We start from the raw sequence: 12,558 nt of genomic DNA on the forward strand, positions 1-12,558 counted from the left end.
GTTTTCTATATTTATATATTTTCACACTTTTACAGTATGTTTTTTCAATATTAAGTAGCACACTGCTAGCAACAACACTGACAGATGGGACACGAGCTGACAAGATCTGCAGACGTTACATGTTATAGCATGTTTTCTATTTTTATTGCATGGCCTCTGTGTTTCAGCAGGCATGAGTTACCAAATGCCAGCCTCTTTACAAAATCAGATGATAATAAAGGTTGGTTAAGCATTTAACTAATAATAATAATCAAATTAATTTTTGAAAGGAATGGTTCACCCCAAAATTAAAATTTACTGAAAATGTCCCCTCAGGCCATCCAAGATGAGTTCTGAACAAATTACACCACTTGCTCATCAATGGATCCTCTGCAGTGAATGGGTGCCATCAGAATGAGAGTTCAAATCCAGCTGATAATGCATCAAAATAATTTACAAGTACACAAGATGCTGCTGATGGATTTAAAATCCATTTTAAAGCTGTTTTTGACTTCAAACTGTTGATTTCTCTATGCATAGCAGTGCTTCCTCTGGAGAAAATGTTGTGAGAAACAAATCCATCTTATGCAAAAATGAGTTTGAACACTGTTGTGTGGCTGCAGTGTGTGAAAACAACCAGTCTGTAATGGTTTCACTTGCATTAAAGGGACAAACACAGAAATTGTGCATTTTGGCTCATACCCTAAAAGTGGCTATTTTAACAAGCTGTAAAAAAAATCATCATTGTGGTATTTTGAGGTAAAACTTCGCATACAAACTCTGGCTTAATTACAGGCTTATTTTTCATCTTGTAAAAAAGGGCATAATAGGTCACCTTTAAACCATTGTATAGTCCATAATCCATAATTCTTCTTCCAGTGAAAAAGTCTATCCCTCTGTTGTAACCTCAGAATCCACCAACATATTTGTTTTAGAACTGTTTTAGCTTGTAAACAGTGTAATCACTGTGCATATTTCTCTCATAATTCAGCTGAGATGACTTTTTTTAACAGAAGAAAACCATATTGACGATTAAACACCTTAATGATGGATTCGTTTCTCATAAACACTTCACAAGATGTTAATCGATGTAGTAAAGTCATGTGGATTACTTGTGTATTATTGTGGTGTTTTATCAGCTGTTTGGACTCTCAATCTGTCGGTACCCATTTCACATGGACTTTAACTACAGTTTTAATGCGGAATTAATAAATCTCTACAAGTATGTTAGCTTTCTTTTCCTGTTCCCTTCATCCTCTAGTCTGTAGAGGGAGCTGCAAAGACTTTCATTTCATTTCTTAAGCTGTTCAGAACTTTTCAAGGGTACGCTGCCGTCAGGATGAGTTATAGCTCAGAGAAACCGCAAACTCTCTCTCTTTCTCTCCTACTAATGGAGGAGCAAAGGAGAACAGCACAGGGCCATGACTAACTGGATACAGGAGACACAGTTAACTGGAGGTCAGGAGGCTTTACTCTAACTGTCCACTTAAAAAATGACTCTTGTCACACTACACTCAAATACACCAATCAACATCCATCTGCTTTGAGTGAGTATTGCGCATCATTTGCAGACATTGCTGATTGAACCTAGATGAAACTCTCAGGGCAATTTTTGAGTTTACAGACCCACCTTATTATATTATTTTCAGCAATACATAAGTTTTGTCTTCTATGAACTTTAATAGTATTCTAGACAAGTTTAGACAATATTCCAGCGCTATTTAAATTACCTGCCCACATTAGCACTAATTTATCAGTTTTTCCCATTGTTAAGATTCTATTGGTCAATATTCAATATTTGTTTCTGCCTACCTCGCGATTTAAATGATCATCTGGCACTAATTTAAAGGGGTCAAATGATGCGATTTCAATTTTTTTGACATAACTTGTGAACTGCAGTGTACTTCTGTTTAAATTATGTTATAAACAACAACAAATCCATCTTATGCAATAAATACCCATCATTTTTGAGGGGCCCAGGGTCTGAAAATTCTCGGGGTATGTGCTGCGTGTGATTTACCTGTAGCAATGCAGCAATGCCGGGTTAGGCCTCTTCATTCGGAGATAGCAGGCAACTATTCTGGACTCAACAAAGCTGACAACTTTACAAATGTCTTCATAATCAGCATTAAAAGGTTTCTCAAACACAGCACCTTTGGAACATAGCTGAGAGAGAGAAAAGGTGGGAGAAATCCAAGGTAGCTTCCATTAATTGAGATACTGAAAAATGTTGACCAAAATAATCCTGCTTATATCCTAGTTGATCAATTGTCAAATAAAATGTAATAAGTGTTTTCTTAAATGAATGAAAATGGAAATAAATGAAAATGTTTCCACAAACTCATGACGTCACTGTCATATTACAATAATTAGCTTGATGCATTTCTATGACCCAAGCTGAGTAATGCAATAAAAAAGCATAACAATATGAAGAATTTCACCTTGAGCACTGAATGTTTTTGAATGTACTGTCAGCTCAGCTATGAACATACCACTTAATTAAAAGGAAAATGTTCTCTTTACAATGTGTGTACAAACATTCTCTTGATGACCTTTTTCTCATTTGACCTCATCTATTGTATGACATTATTACATATGACATTAAAGCGTTTAAATTATATTAATCTCGGCTGAGAGAAATGCAGGAAACATGTTTAAGAATCTACAGATCCATGTCAAAGTCCGTCAGATTTTGATTTTAAGCACTGTTATGCTCTTCAAGATGTGCCTCAAAATCTCTTCAATAACATGTAGTTAAGAAGAGCAGCAGAGTCAGAAATCAGCTTATTAATCTATTTTAATTACTTTTTTTGAGCATGCTTAATTATATATATTAATAATATATATATATTTTTTTTTTTCGGCCAAGTAAAATCTCAGTGACTATAGTATCAGATGGCAGTGTAACAATACTTTTATAAATACCATGGTGACCTTTTTTATTAATATTATTTCTATTGTTCAGGCTTCGTGTTGGGCATTTGAACAAGCCTCAAACATTAAAAATTAAATATGAAACGAATGCATAAATCACTTAATTTGCTCTATGAATGATACCTTAGATCATGGGGTTTGTTAAAATGTTACTTTTTCTTAAGCAATCTTATGTCTTATACTTGGATGGGTTCTTTTTTTTCTTTCAACCACCCTGAAGATCCAAACAGCTCCGACAGCAACTGCATATAAAATGACTTCGAACACCTTAAGATCCCCATAAGAGTGCATGTGCACGCACATTTTAAAAACAATCTAGTGCATAAGTGTATTAAATGCACAGATAAAGGTCTGTAGGAAGGGCAGTCTGTGGTATAATTTGAATATTGAGTACCTCTAGTGCAGCAGTGAAACGGCTGGCTGCAGTGGCATATTTCTTCTGTTGGTAGTACGAGTTGGCGTCCTGTAAAGCTACATCGAGCCATTTGTCAATTTGAGGCAGAAAGCTGAGATTAGGTCCACTCGGAGGCCCTCCTATTTCAGCCGCTTGACACATTAATTGTGTGGCTGTGGAGGCCAGGGACTTGTGGGTAATGTCCTGTTCGTCACCGAACACTAACTTTGTCTCAGCCTCCATCAGGTCTCTTAGAGAAATGCGAGGGGGCGAAGAAAGGGGGCTTCGTTCATTATTTGCTCCTGCACAGTCGTCCAGCGATCCATCTTTTCTCTGAGTGTCATTCTTCTTGCTCCTCTTTGGGGCACTGCTGTCCGTCTTTTTCCTTTTTCTCTTGTTTTGTCCTTTTTCCTCAGGCTGATTTCTCTGGACTGTTGGATGCTCTGTGTATTCGGGGAAAACCATCTGCTCTGGTCCATGGAGTTCCAGGCTTCTATTCGAGTTGGCAATGTTTCTGAAAGGCATTTAAAATTAAAGGCATAGTTCATCCAAGATGTTTTAACAAAATAATAATAATAATAATAATAATAATCCATTAAAAAAAGAGTCCATAATCCATTCCAATGCTTCCTCCAGTAAAAAAAAGTCCATCCATGTTGTCTCTTGCATCAAAATCTACCCACATGTTTGTTGTGGTGAGCTATTTTGGACTGCAATTGTAAATGGTGCATGACCTGAGCATATTTCTCTCCTGATTCAGATGAGATGACCTTTTCACTGAAGAAAACAATATTATGGATGGAGGACTCGTATTTTAGCTGGAAACAATGGTTTGAAAAAAGAAAAAAAAAACATCTTGTTGGGTTTCTTAGAAAGATGCAGTTTATTGCTTCAAGCTGGACTGGAATATTGTCCAGTGTGGATTATTGTGATGTTTTTATTAGCTGTTTGAACTCTCATTTTGATGGCACCTATTCACTGCAGATGAGCCATTGGTGAGATGTAATACTAAAGTTCAAATGCTCAGATTAAGAAAAAAAAAACGACATCTCGGATAGTACAAGGGTGAGTTAGTTTCCATCAAATTTAAACATGTGGGTGGACTATTCCTTTAATGCAATACTTTTTTTAGGGACCATTTGCACAGAACTTTTTTTTTTCCATTCCATCGCACTGCTCTTCAGTTGTTGTTTTTTAATGGTTTTTATTTGAAACGTGCTAGATAGACGTGTTTCTTCACTGGACTTTCAGAATTGGTAATAATGGATAAGCAATTTACAATCTACCCCAACTGCAGACTATCCCATTCCTATGTGGGTTATTCCCCATGAATTTAAACAGCCCAGGAAATAAATGCATTTTACATCCCAATGAAGGCCTGCTCTCCTCTTAAAGACAGAGTTCAGACATGTTCTCAATTCTCTAAGCAGGCTGAAACTTTAATACATTCGCTGCTATTATTCTTCAGTAAGAGCGCTGCTGTTAGTGTACTGTTAGAAAAGTCACTTAAATAATGTAGAGGACCGGGGTGCTGATTCACTGCCGCTCTTGAGATGTGCTTAGGAAAAGGTCACTGTGACGTATACACCTGTTGGCAATGGGCCGAGGTCCTGCTTTAAGAGTAGACTGCAAATTCTGCCATCTTTATGTGTGTGTGTTACTACCTTGGTGGGTGAAAGAGTGTTTTTGTCCATATAAATATGTTTTAAAGCAGGCTGGCTGAGACTACAAGAGTTTTAGGCCAATTTATCCCTGAAAAAAATTATAAAATCTTATGTAGGACCTTGGTTGTTACAATGTTCAACCCCAGATAATCTAATGTAAGGCATTTTCAGATGTAATCTTCATTCTTCCAGTGTGCTCGCAGACACACCTGATAATATCAAATGAAATATAATGGTTAATGGACAATGCGCCTTTTGTTTCGTTTAAATGTAGGAAAGTGAAGCCAAAATTTCCCATGTATGGTCACTGTAATCATTTGGAACCAGAGCTTGCACAGTTCTCATTAGCTGGAGTCACGATATCGTGATAAGTTTGCAAGCTCACGATCATGACACCAAACCCCATTTTTTTAAGCATGAAATAACTAACTAAAAGCAAGCTTTTTAGAAAAACAAACACTTGAACACATCAAAAGTGTTAAGAAATACCTTAAAAGATGGAAACAATTTTTTTTTTTTACGTTTGGCTTACGTCCCTTTTGTTTACATGGAAAGGACAGGGTTTATACTGCAGCCAGCCACTCAATGATGATCAAAATGTTTTGGCTTCACTTTTCAGGATGTGTGGGCCACACTTGGTACGGACAAAGTAAAAAGCTGAGCAGATATCACCTCAGTTTTGAACTTACTGGGTGAGAGTAAAAAGCAGCCAGAGCCTAGCGCTGATGGTGTTGCTAAGCAATGGTAAACAGTTTTTACTGTTAGCTAGCATACTACTATTAACAGATATTAAAATTGGCCATTCAATCTCACCTTTGCTGAAGAACAGACTATATGCATTTCATTATCCATTATGTCACATGAGGGGCTTCCTCTGGCATGATCATCTTAATATGTTGTACTGTGTGATGCTCCATGATTTTCAAATCATGTATGAGATTTGAAAGAAGACAATCTGTGCGTGATGCAAAACCAGATTTCATAGGATTTAAAAACTCCTGTAGTCTGAGCCGTAGGTCATAAGAATACTTGTTATAGTGCAGATGTGGGCACTAGATATGGATTTGGGACTGTAGTGCACACTAGGTGGCAATAAATAAATATTAAGCCAAGTGTATATATATGAAATCATTTTTAAACAGTAACTACTGTATTGCTGTATCCTGAATGATGCCTCAACTGGGGGAAATAATGTTGACTGCTCCCTAATATAAAAATATTTCTGTTGAAAAAAGCTTTGTCAAGCTGCACTCACCTCTGAATTTTCATTGTGCAATGTGTCTTTTTGAAAGCTTAAAGAATAACATTGTATCACTGACATCACCATACAACTTGTGGAATTGTTTTGTCCAATCAGATTAGAGCACCAGGACTGACAGTTGTAGAGTGCTACAGTGCCCGCCCACTTTTTAGTGCAGGTATTATTTTTTTTTTATATCCACCTTATTTTTCAATGCGGAAGTAAGCTGTGTTTTTTTTTGAATGTGCAAGACTTCTGGTTCATTAGCCACTGTAGGGAAATAACGATAAGAATAACAGTGCAGTAAATTATAAAAATGTTTGCACTACAAACCAGTGTGTTCATAATTAAGATAATACATTAAAATAATATGGTAAGAAACACCAGTTTGCTATATCAAGCAGCAAAACAAGCTGTTTTGTACAGCTAAAAATAGCTGCAAGTCAGACACATTAAATTTTACAAATGGCTGCACCAGCTCTTACGGAAAAAATAATGAGCAATGGAATAAAAGTCTTTCAGAGTTCTAAGCCCTGAACCAAACCATCACAAACTTTGAAGCCTTATGAGGGAAATTACTATCTATTACTAAATTACTAAAATACTAAAAATAAGCTTTTTTTTTTTTTAATAGTTGGAGAACATATATTGATTTGATTACATTGTTCACGGTGCTTAATTGTTTGTGCTATGGAGTCATTTTGGCACAATTTGTTTGTGTCATTATTCTGATTGGAGTTTTTTTTTTCTTTCAGAATCATGGGTAATGTAGTTTTTCATCAGGGATTTTGCTGCTAAACATGCTTATGTGGTCTGATGGCTTAAAAAAAAGCATATACCATCAACAACCTTGTTTCTCACAGTAGGTGTGTTTTTAAAAGGTTTATATGTTATCATTAAAATTCAATTCCCCTGTGGAGAAAATAAATGGGATTTTTTTTTTCTTTTTTTACTTTCGTAACCTAATTGTTGTACTCATAATAAACTCGGTGCTTTGATTGGTTGACATAATTAGCCAAAGTGACAGTCAGATATATGACTAGTGTCAACATTTGAATCAGTTCTTACCCAACTACTGATGGCAGCAATGTTTAAAATGAAGCTTGTTATTATGATGTGTGTAGATAGCTCTCCGCTTCATGCATTTCTCCGTATAGTAAACACAGCTCTATCTACCATCCTTGACAGCTTGCTGACAGATGCATAGTGTTGTCTCAAAGAATAGTCTGTCAGTCGCACAAAACACTGCATAATAAATTCATTTATAGTACTCTAATATATACAGTATACACAGTAATATATTGTCATATTTTGGGGATAATAGATAACCAGCTAACCACTTTTGTCTTTTCAGTTAATTTCGCTCTAAGAAATATGTCTCTGTTTATAGTTTGGAGAGAAAATTACTCAAAGGCGACAATTTTATTTATTAATTATTACTTGTTTACCTTACATTAATAGTTAACACTGGAAACAAACAAATTGGTATTAAGAATCAGTACTTATATTTTTTCGATTGTACTAGTGTCATGAGTCTGTCTCACATCAACATCTGACAATATGCATAAATAGGCTAAATTACAGATGTGTTGTGAAGGGAATTGTAATTTTCCATTCTTAGGCTGTTGTAACCCCTAGTCTGTCAGACCCAGTTAATTTAGAAAAAAATGTGTCAGTGTCATAAGATTGCCTGAAGTTGTTTGATTTTCATTTCTTTCTCTTAAGAGCTAGACAATGTACCATTGGAGTAAAAGTTAAATAGTGATCTATTTTGCTCACTGAGTCTCTCTACAACTGTTCATCGATAGGTATGAACTCACTTTATAGCTGTATATAACATTTCCTAATCATTAATCATCTCTATTCTCCCTCGGCAGCCAGATGAACAGTTATGCTTTTGTTTTGCTGCTTTAAATCTTCATAAGACTGTCCGTTTTGATTAACCTTGACAATGAGCATCGCTCAAACAACATGTCAATTGTTGGTAAGGTGACGATGAGGTAATGTTTTCTTCTGACCATAAAATACTTGTCTCTCATAATCTATGAGGAGCACAGCAGTCCCTATTGGAATGTCAGCTTTTGTGTGTGTGTTTTTTACAGTCTGGGGGGAAATAAACTGTCTGCGGATGCGCCAGAAATGATAAACCTAGAAGGAACTTCATATGTGGGAAAAAAAAAAAACAATATGAGTGGAAGTGCTAAAAGAAATCTCAAATATCCCATAAAGTTTTTCAACTGAACAGGGCCCAGTGCTTATAGGATTAAAACTGTTTTCATACAATAACAAAGACAAGAGAGTCAATAGCTAAAGAAGAGGGAAATCTTAAAAATGCTCATTTTTCTAAATGGTTTTGGCAACTTTTGTACAATTTCATTGAATCGAATGATTCTTTAAAAATAAAGAATTATCAATAAAAAAATATTGTGTGTATACATTTTAATATTTCTTCGAATCATCTAAATATAAATGTATATCAAATGATTTTATTTACCTATTGTTTGAATGCATCATTCTAATAAGGCTTTTTTATTAAAATAAATTAAATTAATTGTCTTGTTTGTCTAATTACATCTACTAACATTAACATGCAAGTTAAACAAGATTTTACTCCAATAAGGTGGGGGGGGGGGGCATTGTGTGATGACGAATGACCCTACAACACATTAATTATTGCACTGATTGGCTTTTCCTTGCGAGCAGGCAGTGTCAACAATATATCGAAAAAAGTTAATAAATTGACCATAAATGTAAAGAAACAAAGGTTTTCCTAACAAGCAACCATATTTTTTAAAATACTGTAAGCCCAAAACTGCGACCCTGGAATTCTTTTAACATGACTTCACAAAAAAAAGAAGCCCAAAGTCGCATAAAATATGCAGACTTGGCAACTGTGACCGCGACGTAGAAAGAGGATCTTATTATAATATTACCACCCCTTGATTTGAATATGTGCGCTTAGAAAACCATATATAAGAAGTTTACCCTAATATGGTTTAAATCGCAATATTTCAGCACAAAAGACATGATAATCAAAACCAAACAGATGTTTTTTAGCAGAGTATCTGCGGTATGAGCTGTAGAGTCACAGCCCTATGCTGGAAAAGGGGGCGTTGGGCAGCAGCTCATTTGCATTTAAAGTGTATGTTTCTGCTTCCACTCAAAATAGACATTTACAACAATGATATAATAACTGATCTGTTGGGTATTTTGAGCTGAAACTTCACAGACACATTCTGGGAATACCTGAGATATTGTAAAAAAAAAAGGCATAATAGACCTCCTTTAACTGAAAAAAATTAACCCTTTGTACACCAGTTAGGTAAACACTTGACACTTTTCTTTATTTGCTTAGACTGGAGAATGTACAGTTAAGATCTGCTTCACTGTTGCAATACAGATAAATGTAGGCTGTAAGTTGTCTGTCGCTGTATAAATTGAGTTTAGTTTATATCTTGGATGTCCAGCATTGATTTTCCAACATGTCTGAGTTGCTGCAATTGTGTACATTATCCATCATACACACACATAGACTAAGACAAAGCCAGCACTTTTCGATTTATTGTGTTCTCCTGCAATAAACACTACAGACATTGGTGCACGTTGTCTCAGCGTCTGGCCTGGACAATCAGCACTGGGTGACAAACTGTTCACCCCTGATGCATATAAATAGCTGCTTATTCATTTATCCCTCATGTACCACTCGTGCTTTTCACGGCAGACTGCGTTTCCACTTGGTGTTGTCAACAATTTACGAAGACCACAGACCTGAGTTATTAGTCTGCCACTAAAGGACGTCTTGAATAGCTTCAATGTGACCACATTGAAGTGGAACATTTGTAAGAAATTGGGCAGCCCTCTCTTTTCTCCATTTTTTTGTTTCTTTGTATTTATAAGAACCTTCAGGATTTCTCAGAGAGGCTTCAATTACAAAGCGGTCATGCTGTCATATACCACACTTTAAGGAAGAGATATTGCACCACTGTTTTTACAGACCGCTTTAATGTTCCCCCCATCTTTTGCTGTTAATGAGATGTCTCATCCATATTAATCCAGATTATTTCCGGAACCTTGAGAGCCTGTTTACTCTTTGCTGGTTCAAAGTGAAAATGGAATAGCAAGGCAGTGCTGGGGAGTCAAAAAAAGAAAAAAAAAACATGAATAAATAGATTGTTTTGTGGCTGAAGTAAGGCTCGGTTTGAAACGCTTCTTACTAAGAAACGCACTGATGATTAAGTGGGAAGTCTTGACGCTGTCACCACTGTGTCCACCAGTGAGTTTGGAAGTATTTGTCTCATTTGGCTTGTGTAATTGGATGATTCGTTTGTTGAATGCACAGGCTGACAGGATTCCGTTACCAGGCTGCGGCCCAGTGATGTGAAGAGCTTTAGAATTTGCATTAGTTAAACAGGCCAACTGTCATAATATATTCTTGGTTCGCAGAGAGAGTTGCTCGATCACAGCGTTTTCCGTAGTGTGTCTCTTTTGTTCTTAATTAAAGCATTCTTGCCTCTTTAATATTGTCAAAGAAATAAATGAAAGCAGTGGAGACGAGAAACGAAAAAGATTTCATGAGAACTGATGATATAAATTATGTAACTATCCGGAGATCATTACTACAGACGTTGGCCTGGTTTAAAGGTGAACCGATCCTGAGGGCATTTTTTTTTTACTCATGCGCTCCGTTGTGTGTGGATGGAAAATGAAAAATATAATCTATGGAATTAGTTAGTCTTATGTTTAAATAAATTGCACAAGATCATTCAAACTCTAGCTTTTCTGTATTTATTTTCCCCCCTCTCATTCAGACCCGAAGGCTAAAATCCACTGGGCTGAGCTTCACATTACACTAGTTGACTCTCATTACGCCACTGGAATCTCATAGGCCCGGCTTAAATCATAAACCTTAACTATAAACCTTACACCATACCAGTCCTTAATCTCATCCATATGTCAGCTCATTTATAAGCGGATAAATCAGAGCAGGATAGGTATCTGCTCCCCAGATTAATAGACCTTGGTGAGGAATAAAAGTGGATTAGAAAATGTTTTAGGGCCACACTGAGAGACCCACAATCCTCCACTCCATATATTTTCTCTGCAAGGAAAAGCTTGGTTAAAGCTTCAATTTTTAAAGATGGAATGAATAAATACAGTAAATTAATTGAAGAATAAATAGAAACCTGCTCATTTTTACATTTTGTATTTATTTGACCTTTTATTGTTTACTAATTCTTTCATTATTTACTTCCTTATGTCATTCCAAACCTGTGGTATTATTATTATTATTATTATTATTATTTTTATCTAACAAAAGGAGTGAGAAACATTTTAGGTCATTATTCACCGATAATCATCTCTGTTCAAGAAATAGTTCACCCAAAAAGAAAGTTTTCTGAAAATGCACTCACCCTCAGGCCATTCAAAATGTAGACCAGTTTTTTCCTTATCAGAATAGATTTGGAGAAATGTAGCATTACAGCACTTGCTCTCCAATGGATCCTCTGCAGTGAATGGGTGCCGTCAGAATGAGAGTCCAAACAGCTGATAAAAAAACATCACAATGATCCATGCAGCTATTAATAATCCATCAATTAATGTCCAAAGTGAAAGGCTGTGTGCATGTAAGAAACAAATTCATTATTAAGATGGTTTTAGCTTTAAACCGTTGCTTCCGGTCCTCTATAATTTAGCTTTCTCCATTGAAAAAGTAATCTCTGCTGAATCAGGAGAGGAATATGCACAGATCAAGCACTGTCTACAAAAAGTAACGTGTGGATTACTGGTGCATTACTGTGATGTTTTTATCAGCTGTTTGGACTCATTCTGATAGCACCCATTCACTGCAGAGGATCCACTGGTCAGCAGTGATAAAATGCTACATTTTGTGATAGTGTGTGATAAATATGCTGCAGAAAACAAGTCATATGAACTACTTTTGTGAAAGCTTCAGTTTTATTTCAGTGTAACTGTACGGAAAAAAGTGACTGGTTACATTTTGTAAAATTTATTTTTTGTGCTCTGTAGAAGTTTATTTTTGAGTGATTGAAATCATACATTATTAGTATTTACAGAATATTAAAAATGAATATTATTGTCGCACATGGCACATCATTAGAGATCAGCTCAATAGGGAATGTTTTAAAGCTTTTTTTCTACCCTTTGTTTGCATTTTTGCAGCTAAGAACACTCCTGCAGTGCCTCTGGTGGGTCTGGGTGACTACAGACTAAATTTTCTAAGAGACTGATTTGGCATTACAAACCTCTTAATGTGCAAATGTGCATGAAAAAAACTCCAGTGCAACCTCAGAGGACTTGAATAAACAGACACTGAGAGACAGATGGAC

The 12,558-nt window shown here is 36.0% G+C and overlaps 2 protein-coding genes across 4 annotated transcripts in view; one reads left to right on the plus strand and one right to left on the minus strand.

Moving 5' to 3' along the window:
• The window catches only part of LOC132126049 (spermatogenesis-associated protein 16-like), a 47,960-nt gene extending 41,673 nt beyond the window's left edge, over window positions 1-6,287 (minus strand). The window contains exons 1-3 of the mRNA XM_059537045.1: window positions 6,227-6,287; window positions 3,308-3,821; window positions 2,000-2,145 (exon numbers count right to left, since the gene is read on the minus strand). Coding sequence (XP_059393028.1) covers window positions 2,000-2,145; window positions 3,308-3,821; window positions 6,227-6,240 — 674 coding nt within the window. The 5' untranslated portion in view covers window positions 6,241-6,287. The remainder of the gene's footprint in view (window positions 1-1,999; window positions 2,146-3,307; window positions 3,822-6,226) is intronic.
• LOC132126048 (neuroligin-1-like) overlaps window positions 1-12,558 on the plus strand; it is a 284,712-nt gene that overhangs the window by 4,103 nt on the left and 268,051 nt on the right. The gene's annotated exons all lie outside the window — the stretch shown is intronic.

The sequence above is a fragment of the Carassius carassius genome, chromosome 44 (genome assembly GCF_963082965.1).
Source record: "Carassius carassius chromosome 44, fCarCar2.1, whole genome shotgun sequence".
In the NCBI taxonomy this organism is placed as follows: Eukaryota; Metazoa; Chordata; class Actinopteri; order Cypriniformes; family Cyprinidae; genus Carassius; species Carassius carassius.